The sequence below is a fragment of the Lytechinus pictus genome, chromosome 4, assembly GCF_037042905.1.
Source record: "Lytechinus pictus isolate F3 Inbred chromosome 4, Lp3.0, whole genome shotgun sequence".
In the NCBI taxonomy this organism is placed as follows: Eukaryota; Metazoa; Echinodermata; class Echinoidea; order Temnopleuroida; family Toxopneustidae; genus Lytechinus; species Lytechinus pictus.
Window position 1 is genome coordinate 13,402,806 of NC_087248.1, and position 23,747 is coordinate 13,426,552.

The following is a 23,747-nucleotide window of genomic DNA, read 5'->3' on the forward strand; positions in this document are numbered from 1 at the left end:
TTTGTCAAAATGTGAAATTTCAGTTTTATTTGAATTGTTTGTACCTTGAATATTCACCACCAATACAGAGTAAGTACATGTACATGAACGGCCATGCATAGAACCAGGTATATATGTCCTATTGATGGAAATCTTAGTTATATTATCCGTACGTAAGTATGTATTTGGAATCCAATTCAAAGGAGATCAGTGGAGCAGTTCATGAAGAGTTTAGTGAGCGATATTCACTGACTAACTTTCAGCCAATCAGATGCAAGGATTTTCAGTAGCTTTTAACATCTGTTAGTGAAAATCACCGACAAAAATTTCCATGAAATGCTCCCCTTAATAGCTGATTAATTCTCTAAAAGTTGATACACATGCATGTAAAAAATGTAAGATTATTTATTGACATTTGGCTGGGTGCCATTTTTTGTCTCACCTGCATAGCAGAGTGAGACTATAGGCGCCGCTTTTCCGACGGCGACGGCGGCGGCGACGGCGGCGGCGACGGCGGCGGCGGCGGCGACGGCGGCGTCAACACCAAATCTTAACCTGAGGTTAAGTTTTTGAAATGACAGCATAACTTAGAAAGTATATGGACCTAGTTCATGAAACTTGGCCATAAGGTTAATCAAGTATTACTGAACATCCTGCCTGAGTTTCATGTCACATGACCAAGGTCAAAGGTCATTTAGGGTCAATGAACTTAGACCATGTTGGGGGAATCAACATCAAAATCTTAACCTAAGGTTAAGTTTTTGAAATGTCATCATAACTTAGAAAATATATGGACCTAGTTCATGAAACTTATACATAAGGTTAATCAAGTATCACTGAACATCCTGCATGAGTTTCACATCACATGACCAAGGTCAAAGGTCATTTAGGGTCAATGAACTTTGGCCGAATTGGGGGTATCTGTTGAATTACCATCATAACTTTGAAAGTTTATGGATCTGATTCATGAAACTTGGACATAATAGTAATCAAGTATTACTGAACATCCTGTGCAAGTTTCAGGTCACATGATCAAGGTCAAAGGTCATTTAGGGTCAATGAACTTTGGCCAAATTGGGGTATTTGTTGAATTACAGCCATAAATTTGAAAGTGTGTTGGTCTAGTTCATAAAACTTGGACATAATAGTAATCAAGTATCACTGAACATCCTGTGCGAGTTTCAGGTCACATGATCAAGGTCAAAGGTCATGTAAGGTCAAAGAACTTTGGCCACGTTGGGGGTATTTGTTGAATTGCCATCATATCTCTATAAGTGTATTGGTCTAGTTCATAAAACGTGGAAATAAGAGTAACCAAGTATCACTGAACATCTTGTGCGAGTTATAGTAGTTTTCAAAATCAGCACTGCTGCTATATTGAATCGCGTGATGCAGGTGAGACGGCCAGAGGCATTCCACTTGTTGTTATTTGAAATGGCGACGTTATTGTGAGAGGTCATAAGGGAAGTCAAGTGGTGCTTTTAATTCAGTCATTTAAAAAAACAAGAATCATCAGATTGTTGGGGTTAGGTTGTAATTGAAGGTAAAATATGTATTTTATGTATCATATTAAAAAGTTAATTTGGGAATCTTCATGCATTAAACTGAAAATCAAAGAAATTTGTGTGAGAAATTATTAAACTGATAAAAGATACCAGATTCTTGGGGCGGGATGTACAGACCATTAAAACTTAATATGCTCTATATGGATGCATTTTGTGGATGTAAAGAGAATTCTGTTACAAAATCTGGCAAATATATTTATACTTACAGCGTAATATGAGTATTCATGCTTTTTTTTTGCAAGGTAAAAAACTGATGGATTTGTCTAAAATATAAGAAAATTTACGATATGATTCTTTCCATTGATCAATACTGCCAAGCAACTAAACTATAGTCTACTTTCCAATTTGATACAGAAGAATATGAAAAGTATATCGAGAAAAGAGAAATAGATATATCGCAACATATATAATTGAGAAAAAGAAAGCTAACATGTTGAGAAATAGTTATCAGCAGTCAATAATTCGCTATGTGTTAAAGGTTGTACTGTATCTTATTTACTAAGGATACTATATATTTTTGCATATTCTAAGATGCTATTTGTATGTCACATTAGATTCTGCTTCTTCAAACATCAGATTTTGTCATGGTTGGATGTTTAGTACAGGCCACATTAATGACGTGCAGAGTGTACAAGCCATTTAAGACAAGCGTAATTTACCGGCCACGGAAAATATATATAATTCCCCCTCCCACTTCCCCCAAATGGTCGAAAATTTAATTTGGCATTTCAGGTTATTCTTTACATAGAATATAATGTTGAATCATTAGTGGATACATTGTAAGTCAATGAAATATATTTCATGCATAAAACATCTAATCTTGTTGCATATATGTATATGTAACAAACATAATCATCTTTGCCATGTATTTTGAAAATACATTTAAATGTTCTATAGTTGACCATCTCCCTCAAGCTGCATTCCCCCCACTTCTGCATCATAAATGACAATCATATTGTGTTGTATAAAGGTAATATTTGCTTTCCATGTTGTTCAAAAGTTTTATCATATACCCTAGCCAAATTTACTTATTTATTTCAGACTCATTCCTTTGTCACAACGATACATAGATTTGTACAGAGGAAGATCTTAAGACAAACAGGGGATGTTGAGTCAAATGGAGGAAAATGTTTGGCACAGATTGAGAGAATGTTTTGAATTGGACATTTGTTGACTGGAGCTATGAAATGATATTGTATTGTATATATTCTACATATTGTAAAATAAATAAATAAAAAGAAAGCATTTCAGAGAAGATTACAAAACAGATACAAGCAGAAAATGCAATAAAGACAAGTTTTGAAAGAATAGCAGAGTGTGGGTGTATTTATTCAACCATCTTTTTATCAAGGTCTACCTAAACAAATGATTGAGGATTAGTAGGATATCTTGTTACAACCCAATCAGGCCCTTATCTTCAAGCCATTTGGAGCCTTGTTCAGCAAGGTTAGACATAAAATCCAACAACATTACTTTGTTTTATCCCGACTAACTGTAATCATTTTAAATGCGGACTTATTAAAACTCAGCTTTGAAAAAAAAATTGGGTTGATCGACCTTATCTTCAATCAATTTTCTTCCTTAAAAAATTCTATTCTGCATATTCTTAGTTATCTTTTCACTCCAATCTCTCTTTGATATAACAGGGGCCTGTTGCATAAAACTTTTTACCGGAGAAAACTCAGGTTGTTTTTACCGGAGTTTTTGCACTGTGTTAACAGAAATCAGACTAACTTTAGTTTTCAGTTTTTACCAGAGTTTTCTCAGGTAAAATGTTTTATGCAACAGGCCCCAGTGGTGCTAAAGGGTTAGTAAATCCCACCAGACAATCCTACGATCTTTGAGATAATTGTGAAGTCATTTGATAGAATATTACATCCAATAGTTTGTTTCTCTGGACATTGTAGTGTTGTAATACTAAGCATGAAGGAGTGCATTTTCTGGTGGGGTTCACTAACATTTTAGCACCTCTGTATATTTCTCTCTTCATTTCATCCTCTTGCTTGTCCGTTTCCTTCCCAATCCACACTCTCTTAAGCTATTTCCATTTACTTATTATGTTTTCTGACTTTTTTCCTGCTTTTTTTTCTATCCCTCTCATATAAATTTCCTCTCATCTTCTCAATATTCTTTCTCTGGTCACACCTCTCAATCTCTCAATAAAGTAGCTGCAAAGAGATCTGGGTCCCGTTTCAAAGATTTGATATGATAACAAACATGCAATTTCTATAACAAGTTTATTGTCAGCCAATCAAATTGAATGATTTCAGAAGCTTTTAAGACTATTCAGGACTGCAAATTTGTGTATCATAACAAGTTTTGTGAAACAGGACCCTAGAACATCAAGTGTTGAAATCAATATTTACAATTGATTGTAATATTCTTTTATTACAATCAATCAAGTACAGTTATACATGAATATAACTGTACAATCGATTGTATTATTTTGTGTTACACAGCACTGGCATAACAATGCAAAACTAGTATTTCTTTGGCCTAGTTTCACAAACTTACCATTGATTGCTTTCAACGTCAACTTCAAATGAAACATTAATTCTGATTGGCTGATTAGTGTTTTACAATGGAATTAGCCAATGATGGCAGAGTCATTATATTTTACCATTTATCTATACCATTTATGTGTATCTAATCAAAACTTATTATACAGAGTATGTATACACTGGACAAACGACAAGAGGCTACACAGATTTCAACATTAATACCAATATATATCTTTGATCTAGCATTTATTAAAGCTAAAAGAGAACTGTTTTTTTTTCAATCCACCAACAATACATCACGGCAAGGCGGCAAGCCCATGCAACCAAATAACAAAACCATGCACTATTATTATTGCCCATGAAAACAAATACAAAACCATGCACTAATATTGTACTATCTCACTCAAATCAAATTTGAAACAATATGCAGCATTACAAATACATTGTGTAATAAACAATATGAATCATTAAATCTTACATAAGTTAAATCTCAGACTTTAGAAATCTGTAATTTTTTCAAGTTAGGGGGGGGGGGGGGGGGGTTCTCTCATATTTTTTTTTCTTAAAATCATTTAACATATAATATATCAATTGTGATTAACTATTCAGTCCTATTTATTGCTTTATTCTAAAATGATGAACAAATATCATAATTCCTCAGGGCCCCACAAAAGTTTTGAAAAATCAAATTGCCTCTACATAGAGATATACATAGGACTACCCTGTTTAAACAAAAACAAAATGAATAGCCCATTCAGACTGGTAGTCTGATAATTTAGACCACTCTCCAGTAATATGTTTCAACAATCCTGATTACGGTTGTCTGCAAACTAGCCATGTACTGCATGAAATCAGTCTAACCTGTGGAGTGTGTCTTAAAGCTGTTCGTGAGTTACGAGTGACTTTACGAATGACTGGTGACCCCTTCTTAGGAACCAAATCAACACCAATGAATACTTCGTATGTATCATTTTCCACAAGAAAGGATTACGGTACCCATTGTCTGTAAAATCCACTGTAACAGTTTTATGAAACACATACATGTAAACCACAAAAAGTGAGAAATGGACACATTATGCTATAAAGCCTATAGAGCAACAAAGCAACAGTTTACACAAAGTAAATTTCATCATATCCGAATGAGAGTTCATTGGTATGAATCAATGACAAATATTTATGAGAAAACAAATATAAATATAGTGTATACAATCCTAATTGCCCCGATAACAACAATTGTTAAGGAAATCCCTGTCAAGAAATCAAATACATAGTACTCGTATATGTACATACCAAACGTAGATTAAATATTGTATCTATCTAAAAAATGTAGATTTGCTTGAATTCGGAAATACATCAGCTGTGTACATGAGTATACATGTAAGTCATATATTATATTCCTAGATTTATATTGAGATGTTGTGTACAAGATTGCAGTAGTTGATGGAATGGAAGAACTATAAATTTCACAACAAATGTACTGTACACACCCGGCCCTCAAAATAAATTAACACAAATCAATGAGGTAGAAAATAAATCTAGAATTCCCTTTCATATAGGGACAGTTGTCAATTATGGGTTCTATAATAGTAATGATTAAAAATTGAGGACTTTTGCTACTCCAATTCTTTGCATTTCATTTCAGGACACATACAGGCTGTTTACTAATTATGTCCATACTATAGTGGGGGGGGGGGGGGGGGCTAATGTAACTTCATTGAAATGTTTATTGCTGGTATGATATGATCTTCTATCATCAAGACATACCTACGGCTCACCTGTAATACTGTATCAATACCATTTTTTCTCCCATACAAGTCCTTTTTTTTTTTTGAGGGGGGGGGGGAACTACTGAAAATAAAGTGAAAAAACACGAGAGCCATCTCTTATTCTTCAATATCAAATTGCATGATACGTTAATGAATTGTCTCATTTTGCAAGCATATTAAAGCACTCCATGAACCTCCCCACTATTAAAGACCCGAAGAAGATGGATGTCCCCATTAAGAAAAGGAAGTTTAGTATGTTTGGATTATTGATTCATATATACTTTTCAAGTTGCTCTACATTTTCCTTTCAAATCCTCTAGCCTACATGTACATGGAATGGCCATACAAGACAGAAAACGTACTCTATATTTTCCACATTGTACAGATAAGACTTATGCTATTCCCCTATGAAGTAAAATATACCCCCCCCCCCCATTGTGTGCACATAAAAATATTTCTCGTTTTCACCATATTAGTAACAACACAACAAACTACAATGGCATGCACCTAAAAGACCTAACACTTCACAGAAGTCGTAGCAAAGTATATGTGTACTGCAGTCATATATCTGCACTACTATCAGAATCAAATAAATATTTATAATCTTCACTTTACATGTAACTCTTAAAACACTGGATTATTTAGACACCTAAAATGACAGGGGGGGGGGGTAGATTATGCAATGAAAATTGATGCACATATTGCCTATCATTTTTTCACAAAACTGTGCTCATTATAATTCATCAAGAAAATCTGACATTTTGTGCTGTATATTCTTACAACTACATGCACATGGACAAATCTATAGCCTAATCAGAATAGCAAAAATATTTTTTTAGCTTGAAATTGAGATTGTAAATGGCATTTTCATGTCTTCATGATATACAGAATCATGCATACTTTGAGAACCTCAGACATGTACCTAGGTGTCACAGAATTTGGTGTCTAAAGAAAAGTTTAAAAAATGAGAACTTCTCATATTACAAATTTATTGCGAAAAGTGTCTACAGAAGATGAGCTGATTCAGCCCCCCAATCATTTCATGGTAACACATGAATTATTTTTTTACAGTCAACACCATGAACTTTTCCATTTCATATGAAAACCATGTAAAACCCAATCAATATCTATGTCAAGTCAAGTCAACGTGCAGTTGTTGGAAGATAGTAGAATTTCAATTTTCATAGACAATCGTTGTCAATTAAAATATTTAGTTTCCAAAAACAATCCCCATACCTACAATATTATAAAGAAGGCATACATCTATTTCAAAACTTCAACATTTATAATTTCAGATCAAACTTTTAGTGAATCAATATATGCTAGGAAGACATCAACTATAGAATATTTACAGTTATAATTTCCATTTGATAGTAACTGATGTAAAATTTATATTATTATACTCAAAAGGTAAAGCTAAAAATGTAGAGAATTTATTGCTTGTTTCCTCTTCAGCATTCATTTGTTTTTGTCCAATATAGGAATATGAAGGAAGATCAGAGTTAGTATTGCTATGGTCATGTGGAAGATTCACAATTCACAAAGCCATCTTTGAAGTATTCAGTTGATTTCTTGTGAAAAACTAAATTGTGCAAGGTCAACAAAAATATATCATGGCAACTACTAGGGAGGGCAGTGTAAGCCAGGCAAATCAATTTTTTCATTTTTGGGGACTATCATTTTCACAACCAACTCCATAAATCTGCAAAATTAGATAATGTTTAACACTGCAGTGACTGGGGATTTTTTAGGGCTTTTACAATTTTTTTTCAGGGCTCTCTGGCAATATTTGGGAATTCTCCCCCCCCCCCCCTGGTGTAAGCAGTGCTTTTGTAGCATAATTGATTTACTATTCAAATGAATCCCAATGTATATCATACGGATATGTAATGGTCTCCCTTTTCTTCCAAAATTTTGTAATTACTATCAGTGATATATGTATAATGTATATGTATTATACATGTATGGATCATTTTTATTATTATTATTATTTTTTTTTTTTTGGGGGGGGGGAGTAGGTGACTACTGCATTCCAAAAGGTATTGATGTGGGCAGTGTGTCCTGAAAATAACACACAAGTATTCTGTAACAATTTGCCCTCTGCCAATCCAATGGCACGATTTCAGTAGATTGCAACAGTAATTTGTAATTTACATGTAGATGTATATCATGTTGGTTGCCCCATATACTGTGAATCAACCACATTAGACATAATCATCTTAATAATTTCAGTGAAGTACATACATGTGGAAGTACTGTGTACAAGAATAGACATTATTTGATACTACATGTAGTTTGCATAGGTGATGAAGTCAAAAGCAAAAGTGAGAAGTGATACACATGTTGATCAATGTCATTTCAGAAACAAGAAAATGTCAGTTCCCATCAGTTTGCAATCACTCTTTAGTTTAGGCTGGAAGATATTTGCTACTACAGAGTCAAACAGAGTGACATATACTGTATAGTATTGCTTTATCAGTGTCTTCAATCAAGGAATTAAAAAGAATTTCATCTGCAAGAAAGTTTACAGAGCAATTTGGCAGCATTGGTACAAAAGATCTCTATAACAAAATCAAAGTAATCATCAACCTTCTCAGCTCATAACTGGTTGCGATATCAGAGGGGTCCACTGTACTGTAACTTCCCTCTCTTGCTTGACGCTTCCACCAGAAACTTGCTTTTCCCGCAACAAGCCTTGAGTCAACTGCTTACTGGACTGAGCCTTGCAGATGGTCCTTCGAAGCATCTTCTGGGTCTCCTTGATGATGGTACGGATATCAAGAGATGGAGCACTGGCACGGCGTGTTGCTTCATTGAATGGAAAAGTCAATACAAAGTCACCAACCCTTTGAAGGGGCGTCATTGAAGACTTCGCCTTGGAACCTTGCACACCTTGTTCAGTTCTCATGATTGATGGTGGACCATCTCTGGCCCCCATCTTCAAACCCGTTCTGGATGTCAAGGGTTTTGTCAGGGCAGGTTTCTTCTTCAACTGTGCTTGATCTAAAGATGATCCCTGCGAGTTGCCTGATGGAAGGACGCCACCTCTCCTGGACGTCTTTGCGTATTGATTGCTCTGCATAGGTTCTGTGTTGCATGACCCTGTGGAAGGTGGGGGCAGTTGACTCTGCGACTTGCTCAGAGAAATGCCCGATAATGCCTCCGCTCTGCCACCAACAAGTTCAATGGAGGAAGGATTACCCAGGGAGTTGGATGAGGGTCTCCGACGAGGCGATGAAAGAGGAGTGCGCTTTCGCTGCTGACTACGTATCAACTCCCTCCTGCTGTCCAGTTGCTTTCGGGCATCCTCCAGACTTGGTAGAATATTCTGAATGCCATTGCCAGACTTACTTAACTGAGATCTATTGGGTTCATTGCATGACTGCTCGTCTTGTGATGATTTGGAATCCTGTAAGCTTACTTCACTAGATGTTCGCTTGCAAGCAGCCCCTATCTCATCATCATAGTCCTCCTCTGATAATTGTTTCTTAGCTGCTGAATTTGAAGGAACCTTCTGAACACTGCCCATGGTGATAGGGGCTAGCTTGGCACCACTCGTAACTCTACTCCTTGAAGAAACTTTAGAGAGGGATGATTTAGACCCAGCTTTGTTGACTTTACCTACAGGATCAAGAATAGGTTTATCTCTCACTGCAGACTTAGGTATAAACCCTCTCTTGCTTGGCATGAGAAAGCTGTGTCTATTTGAGTTGTAAACTTGTTTTTGTTTGAGCTTCACAAACTTCTCCCCTCCGCGATTCTCATCTCCCTCTTCAAAATGCATGAGGTCTAGAATATCATTGATAAGTGGTCTCTTGACGTTATGATCCACAGTGCAGTCCAACCCTAACGCAGGACTGAAGTTTACTTCAAGCAGCCACGGCTTGAGATTATCGTCAATTAGAATGTCATAACCAAACAATTCCACACATCCAGGAGACTTGGGTACTGTAGGTGCTTGAGCCAGCATGGTCAATGTTACAATGTTGCATATCCTCTGCCAGATGACCTCATCATTGATACCTTGTTGATTGAAGTAGTTCCGCAGCATAGTGAGACTCCATTTGCATCCAGGTCCTACACCTTCCTTATGAGCAGTGTAAGAAGGACCTAGCTTGTTGATGCTTGTATTTGTCAAGTGGCAAAACATATTCCCTAAAGAAGACAGATCAAACTTCTCTGTGCTGAATCGAACAATTCCTTCCTGGTACATGTAGATATGCAGAGGGTTGAAGCTGGTTACCAGCACATAAATGCGAAGGTCAAACTTGTAGCCTCCTATGAGAAGGGGGTTTGTGATGTACCTCTGGGCAACTGCACTGCAGTCATAGGTCAGGTCAGATAGGTCTTTGAAGATGAAGATGCCACGCCCCCTGGACATGTCAGCAGGTTTGCATATCCACAAAGTTTTCTTGCCAGATTCCTTATCCGCTTGCTGCCTTTTGGAGTACTCTGCAACAAACTTGGTGTAGTCATTGGGCAGGTTGAATCCATTTGGAGTGAAATTGAAGACTGCTGACCCGTACACACCCTTCATCCGTCTCATATTCCTTGCTAGGGTGTCCTTCTTGGTGATTGCAATGGTCTTTGGGAAGTGGTTCAAGCGTTGCCATGGCATCAGGTCTGTATAGTCACAGAGGCGAAAGCGGCTGGTGCGCCACCACAGGTTCCAGTCAAATTCTTCCATCTCACCCTCCACAAACTCCTCCCATCCCCTATCCAGAAGGACATCGCGTACCACTTCAGGTCCCACACCATTCTCGTTGATTCTGAAAATCAGTGGCTTTGTGTTGCTTGGAGAAGCACAGCCATGATTCTCAGACAACATTTCTGTCTTTTTTCTCACCAGTCAACCATCACGCTCTGTACAGCGTGATATCATCATCACCAATTATAAATGTTCATCAGTTATCCAAAACACAGAATTTCCATCTGTACATGGAGAAAGAAAAGGAAAATAAAATTAAATTGATGAATAATCGAATACTTTTCATTATTTTGATCAATTTAAGAATCTTTAGACAAATATGCACAATTTTGTTTAAAAATAACCTTGTTCAAATGGGGGGAAAAACAAAAACGATATACAGAAAAAGGGAAAATGAAATTTCTGACTGCTCTAGGTTAATTATATGTACATGTACATGTAGGACAAACGGAAGGTATATTTGAATGTGCACCCTATTAATGCAAGTTTGGCACATTTAATTCCATCAGTCTTAAACTTTTGAACATAGCAGAACTTTAATAAGAAACGATGCCTGCCCATCTATCTCTCACTAGAAGGTGAAGAAAAAGCTCTGCACTCTATAAACAAACAAGTTTGCTTTGAGCTTAGCCAGAGTAGGTCCTAATCAATATATGTTTGCACACTGAAATGGCTACTAGAAGGGAGGCTCAAGGACTACAAAAGATATTACATAGTGTAAGACACACAATACAAATAATGCCAGAGGGCTAAATGAAAGACACTTATGTTGCTACATGATGAGTGCCACTACACAAATAGAAGTTGTCGCAATCCAAGCACATTTGAAGGATGACAGAACTTTTTAGACCCATACAGGCAAAAACAAACAATATCCAATGTGATGTCAGAAATTAGATGAAATCCCAGCTCCGACCCAGCAAATTAAAGTCACAATAAAAGTGTTATTCTTGTGAAGGAACTCCATGGCATATTTATGATAATTTTCGAGTTGGCAATTTTTCTTGTGTTTCTTGATGCTTTGAAAATGAGTTTGAAAGAAAAGTCATTTCCTTCGTTGTCTTTTCCATAATTAGGAGAACATAAAGGAAAGTTGGTTTTACTGTTAGATGGTCATAGCAGATAAAAAAAAAACCACACACTTTAATAGTTGTAAATGCATAATATAAGGTGTCCTCGGAAAAGACATGACGTTCAACCAGGAAATAAAAAAGGAAATTAAACCAAGATGAATTAATTCATAGAAACCTATTGTTTCACCATCCCAATGAGAAAAGGCCCAAATTCTGAAGAGGTTTTAATTGTACCATGGCACAAAACTGGTGCATTTCATCGCATAATGGGGTCCATAGTTCAGTCCAGTTTAATCTCTTTCGCAAAACAATACAAAACATTGTCAAAATACAGTTGCACAGTAGGCCTACCGTAATGGATAAACATAGAAAACATATAGATCAGAAGTAAAACAAAAAAATGGTATGTATGAGATATAGTGGAAGGACATCTATCTAAAAATAAAGAAGGTAAATCGCACACACTGAATTGACATCACACAAGAAATATCAGATCTGAGAATGGAATGAAAGGGAGAGGTAAATATTGTAATGTATGGCTGAGGCTTGTGTGTGTGAGAGAGAAAGCGAGATTTTGAGAAAAGAGAGAGAAGTCAGAAAGGGAAAAGATAGGTAACGGATGGACAATACCAGATACCAACCAACATTTTGACTGGCAGATCTATTAATTTCAAGCAGGCCTTATTTTTGTAGTTTTAAGTTTACTAAAAAAGGAGTTTTGATTTTCCAAAATTGTCAAGACTAACGTTAGAGCCAGCGTCAGAATATAGGAGTAATAGGAACTCTGTTTCCAATCCCTCACCCAAATTTCAGGCAAGCCAACTAAGTTATATACTACTATAGTATTGCCAATAATTGGCTTGAAAGTGATGGGGCCAAAACTATAGCCAGCGAATATGTTTCCCGACAGGTCGTGTGTCCGGACAATCAATTTTATTTTAAACAGCCATTTGTCTTTTTGAAAAAGTTAACAAGCAAAGTTTCAATTAAAGTGCAAAAGTCTTAGGCAATATTATAGAGAAAAAAACAAAAAAGTTACAACTATTAAATTCATATTTTTTGTCCGAGCCAAAGTCAAAGACAAAAGCAAAAAAAAAAAAAAGGTTTCAAAATTAGAAAAGTTTAACGTCCGGACACTCGACCCCATTATTGGCCCCGTCACTTTTAAGTTTCAGTTGGCAAATTAGTCCAACGTCTTAATGAGTCAGATTTAATCATAGCTAGTTTCTTACCAAAATTGAATAAATTGTCTTTATAGTCTGCTCAATAACATATAGGCCTATGCTCAACAAATGCACATCACGTTAAACTCTTGGCAGATCATTGAAATTGTTTGCAATGACAATTGACATAAAATGACAAGACATGCTGATGATTGAAGCTGTAGCGTAGCTGATCTGTGAACGAAGTTGTTCCGCCTCGACCTCGAAAGTCAGGAGTCTGGCGCTATCTCGGTCTCATCATGCTCTCAAATTTTGCCGTGTTTGTAATTCTAGACGTCCCGTATTACCTCAGACGTGCACATCATCCTCATCATCATCTATCTACCAGTCCGTTAAACAACGGCGCGACTGTCGAAGTCGACAATGAACGAGCTAACTGCGCCGCGGAGTCGAATATAGCCGGCCGCCGGGCTTACCGGTACGTACGTGGCCTGGATGCATGCAGGATCTAGAAGCTGGGTACGGTCGACCCGGTCCGGAGGATCACTTGCCTGCTAGCTGCTTGAATTGATATCAGAGCTGGCACAGTTGATACGTAACTTAGTTACGCATTACAACAAGAGAGGGCGCACTTTGAATTAATAGTACAGCAAGAGTTTTTTTTATATGCGTTCTACATTGCATTAAAAACATAATTAGGCTATGTTATTTTATTGGTCCTTGATGAATGCAGACATGTAAGTTGCTTCCAACGTTTTTTCACACAAATATATAAAAGGATAGAAAATACCAATACCCATACTATAAAAAAGCGGAACAAAAGCAATGCATAAATTTTCTCAACATAATAGGCCTAGCAAGGGAGGATAGAGGATTTTCAAAATGGGAGGAGGGCGGGGCCATTTTAGTACAAGAAAAATTTGACAAGCAAAAAAAAAAAGAAGAAAAAAAGGTCCTCACTTGCGTATGCATGACACATGGGTGCCTTAAATGAGAGGGGAGGCCGGGGGCACTGGCCTGATATGTGCCCCATGCTGGATCCGCCATTGTCATGTACCCTTTGAAATTCATTGGTAAAATTACTTCATTTCTTTTAAAGTTTATATTATGTATATAGGTACCCTTTAAAGGCGCGGGTTTAAAATCGAACTTTTCTTACGGGGTGCTTATGCGAATTTGTCAGAAAAAAAACACCAACAAAATTGGACTGCCGCATACTATTGCATGGTTTCTGCCCCCCTGGTTCCGCGTCTGCTATAAATTCAAACTGCACCCTTCCTACTTTATTATTCGATTGCTATGATATAGGTAAAAATAATGACCAGATATATATAAGCTTATGTCCGTTATGTTATATATAATTATAGTTTCTATAGCCCTCCATCAACACATATGTGCTTAAGACGTTTAGGGACATCAGCTTCCGTTGAACTCAGAATTATAATCTAATATGCATCAGGTAATGAGTCGTAGGCTTAAATTGGAATAAAAATCTTATTTAATTTAACTGTAAGTCTCTTTATCATGGCTCATTGGCCCCGCATCAATCTCATTCATTAATCATGATATCGGCCGATAATCCTTTCTAAAAAATGATGGCCCTTGCGCCTCAGTATTGAAAAGTAGAAAAAACTTGTTAGTGTACACTGTCAACATTAATTATTTCCCATGAAAAATGTGGTGTGAAGTATATAAAAGAACATTATTTTTCATTCTAATGGGCATGCAATGTAAGACCACGCACTTTCAACAGATAATCTTCAATATCTTCAAAGAGTATTTACCGAAAGGAGGGGTATGCGTTGCGATATTTTAATTAAATTGTTTTTTTTTTAATGTGGAGTATAGAGATACATACTAAAATTAGTATATAGGCCCTATCTCTATGATGTGGACCCTTCAGACTTCTTAGGATTTTTGAAAAAGAGGGAAGTATTAAAATGGACTTAAAAGTAGACATTTAACGTGGATGTTCTGTAGCTCCCCTGAGAATTGTGGTTGATTTTTGCCCTGGGATTTTTGCACCCTTAAAATCAAATAAGAGTTTTGAAATTCTATGACTATAGTTAATGGTTTCGCAATCACTTCCGCAGATTAGTAGGGCCTAACTTAGACCATCAACTCCTATAGCCATTTTACAACTAATATTGTAGTAAATTTGTGTCAAATTCTGTTTGTAGGAAATTGGAAAGAATAATCGGTTTAACTTTTGTATTCATTTGAGCCCCTTAAAAAAAACTTTATCAATCAATCAATCAACCAATCAATCAATCAATCAATCAATCAATCAATCAATCAATCAATCAATCAATCAATCAATCAATCAATCAATCAATCAATCAGCCAATCAATCCATCAATCAATAAACGGCAATGTAATCACTTGATGATTAATCAATAGATCAATCAATTTAGTATAAATAAATAAATCAAACCAACCAACCAACCAATCAATCATTCATTCAATCAACTAACCAATCAACTAACCAATCAATCAATCAATCAATCAATAAATAAATCAATCAATCAATTAGTCAATCAATCAATCAATCAATCAGTCAATTAGTCAATCAAATGCATTCAATCAATCAATCAATCAATCACCGGCAATGTTGACGCTTAATCATTAGATAAATCAATTTAGAATAAATAAATAAAACCAATCCATCAATCAGCTAATCAATCAATCATTAATTTTTGCATTCATTCAATCAATCAATCAATCATCAATCTATCAATCAATCAATCAACCAACCAACCAACCAACCAACCAATCAATCAACCAATCAATCAATCAATCAATCATTCGTTTATGCATTCAATCAATCAATCATTCGTTTATGCATTCAATCAATCAATCAACTCACTTATGGCATTAATGTTATATATAAGTGTATTTTTCACTCAGTATATTTTTATCATTAAGGCATATTTTCATTTTCCCTATTAAAACATGTGGTCAACTGGTCATAATAGTGATATCTAATCCCCCTTGTTGCATTTTCATTGATTAATTTAAGTTTCATCAGTTTACACGATAATTTTCACAATAAGACTACTCTATTAGCATTAAGTGCTTTTGCATGCCTTTCAAGTGGCACAGGAGCATAATGATCGCAACTTTCAATTAAGGTATGATGGCCACTAGCATATATATCTAACTCATCGGATCTCCTCGGGCTTTTTTAGTGTTGCACTCATTTGAGGTAAATATCATGTACATGTATATATATTTCAAATTATCTGTTTATCTTTTGTTTAACTTTGTATTTTTTCGTTTAGTTTAATTTTGTTTATTCATGGTTCTGCGGTGTAAATTAGCCTATCGCGGGGCATTTAGGGGATGAGACATCGGCCGAAGGGGTTCTGTCTCCCTCACTCATCCATATATTAAATATTGTCATTTGTTTCACATAATTTTGTAGGCCTAATATTTTTCTATATATTGATTTTTCAACAAGACATGGAATACATTTCAACTGAACAAAACCTGGTTATAAATGATCATCGGACTCTAAATCCACCTACGCATTATCGACAGCTCTTCAAAGTCCAGTAAGCGAAGATGGCACCTAACGCACCGTGAAAATTGATAACCAAGAGTTTAGGCCAACAAACATGAAAAAGAAAAGAAAACAGTTACATGATTGCAGTAAGTGAATTTCCAAAGAAAATTTCGTTTTATTTATTTTTCTTTTAACATAGTGAGATTGAGGTAGGTCTATGTGAAAACGAACCGTGCATGTATAAATAAATCAGCTACTAGTATCTATGACTCGAACTTGCAGTATACCGGCTGATGAGTTCATGGGCATACTCATTACGGCAATATAACAAAAACGATTTTGTGCATAACTTTGAGAGGTCTATTTCTAGTACAAATGATGTGGGTCTTATACACAATATATATTGAATTAAACATTATTACAAATTAAGATAATATTGTATTTGAGTCAACATTCAATTGCCAGATTTATCACGAACAGATTGATCGCATTCGCAGAAAATTACCCACCGAGAATCGCTGATACTGCTAGACATGATAGACCGAGGTTCAATGAGGTTGATTTAATTTTAATTCTATAGGATCGGTCTACATTGCTATACGGTTGCCAAATACAGGTATTTACCATTAAATAATGCGAAACATAATATACTTCCGTCATTGACTTATTTTTGTTAATGATTGTCAATATTTAATGGACTTATGGCCAAAGAAAAATAAATGGAATTCAACTCAATATATATCGCCCCAAATTGGACTTCAGGCTATTTCTCATTCATGCATTGATGTTAGCTCCTGGTGTTAGCTAAATTATGTGTTCATAATCCATAAAATTACATGTTCACTCTAAACGAGTAAGACTGGAAGAGGGGAAATGTGCCGATGAATGATATCGTTTGTAAGTCCTTGGTCTAAATGGTATTTTACCCTTCTCCATCCTTTTATTTTCAGGTTGTACCCCTTGTAACTAGAAGGTATTAATTTGCATAATCATAATAAATCATAATAAATTACTTAAGTCAATGAGAATCCTTATTTTACAGCTAATGTTCTATAAGATTATAACGACGCGACGCGACGGCGTGATCTGTAATATAATGTTCTCTTCTTTTGCACAAGGTCATGCTATATGGTGGCCGGCTTATATATATATTTTTTGGAAATATGTCATGTAAAAATTTCTTTTGAATGTGGTGAATACCTGCTTTCATAGTTATAGGCCTATAGGTTCAAATACATTTCAGATTGTGTTAAATACGAATGAATGCGTGACAACATGCTTTGTAAAGGGTTGAGTCTCTGCAGCTAGGATTCGACACAATGTCTGAAAAGCTGCCGAAAACAAAGGTTAAAGTATTATTTCAAAAGTTTGTTTCAATCAACGAAAAAAAGCGGGAAAAGAAAATCTTTGCATCCCACCCCAGACACTCCCAAGGCAGAGCAAAGCATTAAAATACTGAGTTTGAGCATGTTTATCGCATATATCGAAATCCCAATAACATTTGGATAAAGTTATGCAATTGATTAGATCACTTGAGTTCTACTTGAAATGTTTATTCAAATATAAAAATTCAATATTCTATTAGAACGCAGAATTTTGTCAACGCTGCATGGTGGCAATATTCTTGCATGTTTGCTTGTCCTTAGAAGTAAAGTTACCGATTTGATCATGTTATATATCTCTGTTTCCTATACCCGTAGACAACTACCCTGTCCTTGGTGAAAAGGACCCATCTATTTATTGCCTTCCATAATTTCACCATGCTATCATCCGGGATGAACTTGTGAATGTGAAAATTTCGATGCCTTGGATTCTCACTTCTGTAATGTGCAAGTCGTATTTCAGTATAGGGATTCAACGTCACACTGTCACCACCGAGTTTCATGGCGTGTATCTTGAAGTAATGCACCCATTGGGGACGGATGAAACACTTTTCTCGACCACGCCCTTCTCGAGTCGGTTCGGGACTCCGCCAAGGATTTCTCTCGATGACGGAATGTCCCGACACAATCGCCTTGCTAACGTTCGACGACGGACGCGAAAAGAACCAGTTCCGAACGCGGACGATGCCTACCGATGGCGGTAGCTTTTCTTCAAACCCGTGCAGGAAATCGACCAGTCGGGTGGGTGCCTCGAACATCGGCTGCATAAATTCATCGACGTCGATTTTAAGGATCCAGTCCGTGTCGTGTCGATGTCGCCAAAGGCAGTCGTTTTCATGAGCGATTTGGACCTCGAGGTACGTCTTTGTCGATGTGAAAGTATGCGCCCAAGGGATGATGGTGACGAACCCGAGGCTGATGAAGCGATCGAGAACTCCTACCAATGTTCCATCTTTAGAATTGTCATAAACATATACATGGTCGATCCCCATGTAACGGTAATACAACAACCAATCTTCAAAGTATTCATCGACGTTATTGACCATCGTACAAATGGATACATAATGGACTTTATTCCATCCGGCTTTACATAGTGGTATGTAACGATAGCTTTGAACTGGAGCTGAAAGTTTCATGAGATTTACCTGAAGCTTGGCTGGAAGATCATGTGGTAAGAAAGAGATGAAGTAGAACGCCGGAACCGGGCAGGTCATGACGAAGACATACTGCGGCTGTGCACCCATGCTGCGATCATCAACAATCAAAGGATCTACCATCGATACATTGCCATCGGGAAATTCGCAAAGGAATGTATCGTTGATCCACGAATCATTCTGGAAGTGAGTGCCTATAAACACGACGTTCCTATTGACCACGTCTACGAAAGCGGAATTGATTGTCGGCATGCCGTCGCACTCTAGACGGTCACGGAAGAAGCAACCATCTCCTAAAGCCTGATCGTCGATCACCTTAATCTTAGCTTTGCAAGCCGACAGCGGTTGGTCCTTAAGACTTGGTAAATCCAGAAGTTCCCTGAGCTTTGTATCGGAATTATGTACGAAGCCTAGACTTGATAGAGATTTGTCCTGCAACATGAATGACAATGATCCAATCACATAAAGCATGATAGTCACTAGAGCAAGGGAGGGCCAGAACCTCGACTTACATGACAAAATTCTTCCAATGCGGAGTGCACCTAAACGAAGTGTCCTGGTGAGCATTGTCACTGACGAGTATCTTGCTAGGTCCTATGAATAATACGGTAGACAGTCCCTCGCTATCAGCTCTTACTACATTATTGTCCAATACATATTTACGTCCGTTTGTAGAGACCAGGAGGACCAGGTGATACCAATAATGGCACCCTCTTATTGTTTAATCTCGAGGTATCTTTGATGAAATTCATATAATCACTTCCTGATCTTATTTTCTTAGTCCATATTTATATATTAATTTTCATCTTCTATGTTGTTCCTGGAATAATCTTTACACAGACGCCCGCGTCTTTTTTTCTTAAACACCTGGAACCCTTGATTTATAGACTGGATCATGCCTCCTCACGAACCCGACCACGTCCACTGAATTATGATTATTATTACAAGAAAATATAAAAACTAATGATTATTGCCTCCATGCTTCCTTCAGAAGTATCGTATAAGATGTTCATCGGGGTCGTTCAGCCATTTCGGTGTCTTTGGAGAAGCCTCATCTACATCACCATATCATTCATATTCTACACCAGCTTATCAGCAAACTTAGTTCTGTTGGTGAACGATCTTCAGTAGGTTTGTGCAGCATCTTGGCATATCGTCTGGCCTTTTCTAGGTGTAAAAGAAAAGATGAAACAAGTGAACATTTATCTACGATAATCAAGGAAGCTAATATCTTTATGCCACAATTTCTTACAACAAGGATACGCGGTATGTGTAATTTTGAATGAGTATCATCATTAAAAAAAATTATTTAACAATGAAAGGGAGACTAGTCCAGTCTACGGACTGTCTGGACCATAGTATCTCAGTTTATAAGCAGCTACTCCATGTTCATATTCCAAGGAAACAGTTTTTTTTTTAGCTACCCTTGCTTTTGATATCCTATGTTCTATGCTACTATTTTCGAGTTTTTATCGCAAAAAGAATATTGATATTACTTTTTACAAAACAAGCCTGGAAGCTGAGCATATGACTAAATGAACATTCGAGCCTTGTTGTGGCAAAATCTTTGGTCAGAATGTATTTCATCAAATTTCTTTATGGAACAAAGTTGGAAATAGATATCCACCCGTAGTCACACTTCTGATTACTGCTAGAATGTAGTATTTATGAGGATGTCGGATCAGGGGCGGGTCCAGGATATTCCATAGAAAAAGTTTGGCAGCCCCCCCCCCAAAAAAAAAAAAGGTATCTTGCTCATGCACGACATTTTCCATTATTTTTAAAGGCTTTCGGGGGGGGGGACAAGGGTCAGATGTACCCCTCTGGATCCGCCACTGTGTCGGATTAAGATAGTTACGTTTCTAATTAGATTGAAAAATAGTTTGTCGAGTAAGGGGTGGGGGATGCCGACGCCCGTCCCTTGTAAAGAATCTGATCATTCTTTCCAAAACCTGATTGAGTTGATCTGATGAAACTATCCTGGTCAATCTTGGTAATGATTAGGCCCTTACTATAGAATAAAGTTATCTTCATAAGATACAAAAGCTTTGGGTTCTATACAAGGGATTATCTGGTAGTTCTCGTTTTCCCTTTTCCCTTAGCTGTGTACCCAGGAAACGAGTGTCTTTTTCATCGGTATATATTAAACCAGACTAAAGCATTATGTATATTCATTTCCTTATAGCGTGCAAGCATTGTCTCATAATGAACTCACGCCATTATCTTAAACGCAAAGAGGCTGTTGAAAGAAAGCTAACTTCAACCTATACTATTACAGCCTTTATTATCATCATAATTAGGTGCCTCATGTTAATTATTCCTGTCTACAATGGTGTATATAACTCGACATTTTCAATGATTGGCATGACTGATTGGCCAATACTAGAGCAAAACCATCGTAACGTAACAAACGTTATTTGAATGTAATCTAATGTCCATAATTTTGAGGCTCATGGCAGTTGACGACTACATACCATAAGTGATTGTTAAACAGTACTAGACATGAAATTATTATTTTTTTATGTTCTAACATAATTATCTCTATATATTTTATCACATAGGGGCTATCTTATGTGAGTGATATGCCCTTTACAAGTAACGTCATTAAAAAAAATATTATTGTTATCATAAGGTTGATTACTTGCCTAAATCACCGAGATTACAATTAATGACAACGGCAAAGAATAGAACGTTATTTATTGAATCAAAGAAAAATAATAAAAAGCCAACTGCCATCAATACCGAAATAGGTACAGTCTGTATAAACGCTAGAGGCTCAATCATGAAAGTAATTCAAAAAATGACCAGGATATGCCAAGGGAATGCATAGTCATTTTTTTTGTTCGTTGGTATCTACATGATTTACAAGAATTTGAAACATGGTAAATATGCCTCTCACATTTATGCCTTACTATATAATATTAAACTTACATTAGTGTGAGTATCACCAGAGATCACACCGACAAATCCCCGAACCCCTTAAAAAAGTTAATTTGGATTTATCTTGGGCATCCGCATGCAAACGTAGATGGATAAAAATAACTGCATTTTGTATATCGCCAAAGATTGGTTTTGAAACTTCGATCGGGCGTATCATTGCAACTCATAGCAGACCGCCGCCAAGATTGTGATTTTGATCCTTTTTATACTGCATAACATTTACATCATGCTAGTCAGGTAACACCTATTCATAAAATGGCTTTCATAAATCTGCCACTCATTACTTTCCCAGTACCATACATGTAGATAAAGGGACCTGGCACACCCAATACACCAATAAACAAATGATTTCCACATACATGCTCCCATCATGTCTGGAAATTAAGGGCCAGATAAAAGCACATTTAAAACTTAACACATTAAAACAGCGATATCTGCAGTGACATTTGATAATTACCTTGCTTATCTGATGGTGCCAGTCCCATTCATTTTAAATCTTGTCACATGTTCACTTAAACAGGAAAACTGATCTTCCTCAATCACGCCAGTCTGAATTAAGCTCAACGATATTGGGTTTGGTATGAAAGTGGGAATTTTCGGTGGTAGATAGCAATACAGTGACACGTCCGTCGTTTATTTCGACTTAAATACGAACGCTGTATCATTAACATATCCACTTTATTCATGATTTTTAAGACGAGTGTTTGCTTTCTCAACGATGTTCCGGCGACCTTTACCCACGAGTGGCCAATGTGCCGAGGAACGGGGACGGGAACAAAAGAAGAATATCGCCTGAAAAGGTCTTTAGTGCTCAGTGTTACGTAATATAAAACGGGATTCGGAGAGACGAACAATAACGAAGTAAAACCTCAAACAGACATAATAATGCAATCTCTCTGGCTTAAAGTATTTCTCTTAAGCTGAGATCCACATCTATGCGAACTTTTTAAAAGAAGATTAAAAAAAGTTACAAGTTAGTTTATCTGCTAACGAGCTACCGTAATCATACTGTCTTTGCTGATCGCGAATATTTGAGAGGAAATAAGCCAGTAATTTTTATTCCCTCTGTCCGTGTAAAAAGCAAATTTTTTCTGTAATGAAAATATTCTGAGGTCCATCATGTCAGTGGCGAATAGTGTAACCTATCTTCTCATACCTTCAGAAAACACAAAAGGCATAGGCTTATTGAGAAAGAACTTTTTGATACATTTTGTGAAATCTGACATGATGGACATTTCAAACTCTCAGAAGTATACAACTAAAAAGAGTCTTTTTTAAAATAAAAATATAGAAAAAAAACATCACCCAATTTATATTGCTCGCGTGCCCGCATTCCTAGACCTCTACTCTTCTTCCGAATATCCACATTTTCAAACTCGCTGAATACGGTGAGATCTTTCGTTTATTCTTCTCCAGATTCTTCTAATTGCAGTAATATAGTCTGCTTCTCTTATATATAAAAATTGTAATCCCATTATCATGAATATTGCCTTTGAAGTAAATATTATTGTTCTCACATACGATTATTCTAATTTCAGTAATAGTCTGATTCTCTTATATATAAAAATTGTAATCCCATTATCATGAATATTGCCTTTGAAGTAAATATTATTGTTCTCACATACGATTATTATAATTTCAGTAATAGTCTGTTTCTCTTATACATAAAAATTGTAATCCCATTATCATGAATATTGCCTTTGAAGTAAATATTATTGTTTTCACATACGATTCTTCTAATTTCAGTAAAAGTCTGCTTCTCTTATATATAAAAATGTAATCCCATTATCATGAATATTGCATATGAAATAAATGTTATTGGCCCCACATACGACTATTCTAATTTCAGAAATAGTCTGCTTCTCTTATATATAAAAATGTAATCTCATTATCATGAATATTGCCTTTGAAGTAAATATTATTGTTCTCACATACGATTATTCTAATTTCAGTAATAGTCTGCTTCTCTTATATATAAAAATGTAATCCCATTATCATGAATATTGCCTTT

At 36.3% G+C, this 23,747-nt stretch overlaps 2 protein-coding genes across 5 annotated transcripts; both read right to left on the reverse strand.

Annotated features, from left to right (window-relative positions):
* Nucleotides 1-4,252: 4,252 nt before the first annotated feature.
* Nucleotides 4,253-13,383, reverse strand: LOC129258986 (probable tubulin polyglutamylase TTLL2). 3 transcript variants are annotated; one of them, XR_010293365.1, is made up of 3 exons: nt 12,825-13,383; nt 6,542-10,743; nt 4,253-6,365 (listed from the first exon to the last, which is right to left on the reverse strand). XR_010293365.1 is itself a non-coding variant. In XM_054897253.2 (2 exons), the coding sequence occupies exon 2, from the start codon at nt 10,637-10,639 to the stop codon at nt 8,405-8,407; it is 2,235 nt and encodes a 744-aa protein (XP_054753228.2). In that variant the 5' UTR covers nt 10,640-10,743; nt 12,825-13,383; the 3' UTR covers nt 4,610-8,404. The 3 variants fall into 3 exon arrangements, 2 of the variants coding, with proteins under 2 accessions (XP_054753228.2, XP_063954498.1); XM_054897253.2 differs by having other exon boundaries at nt 4,610-10,743; XM_064098428.1 differs by having other exon boundaries at nt 5,882-10,743; nt 13,232-13,341.
* A 3,028-nt stretch (nt 13,384-16,411) lies between these two features.
* Nucleotides 16,412-22,488, reverse strand: LOC129258987 (uncharacterized). 2 transcript variants are annotated; one of them, XM_064098429.1, is made up of 2 exons: nt 22,194-22,488; nt 16,412-19,958 (listed from the first exon to the last, which is right to left on the reverse strand). In XM_064098429.1, exon 2 carries the CDS (start codon nt 19,361-19,363, stop codon nt 17,927-17,929), a length of 1,437 nt encoding a protein of 478 aa, XP_063954499.1. In that variant the 5' UTR covers nt 19,364-19,958; nt 22,194-22,488; the 3' UTR covers nt 16,412-17,926. The 2 variants fall into 2 exon arrangements, with proteins under 2 accessions (XP_063954499.1, XP_054753229.2); XM_054897254.2 differs by having other exon boundaries at nt 16,412-19,963.
* Between the last annotated feature and the right edge of the window lie 1,259 nt (nt 22,489-23,747).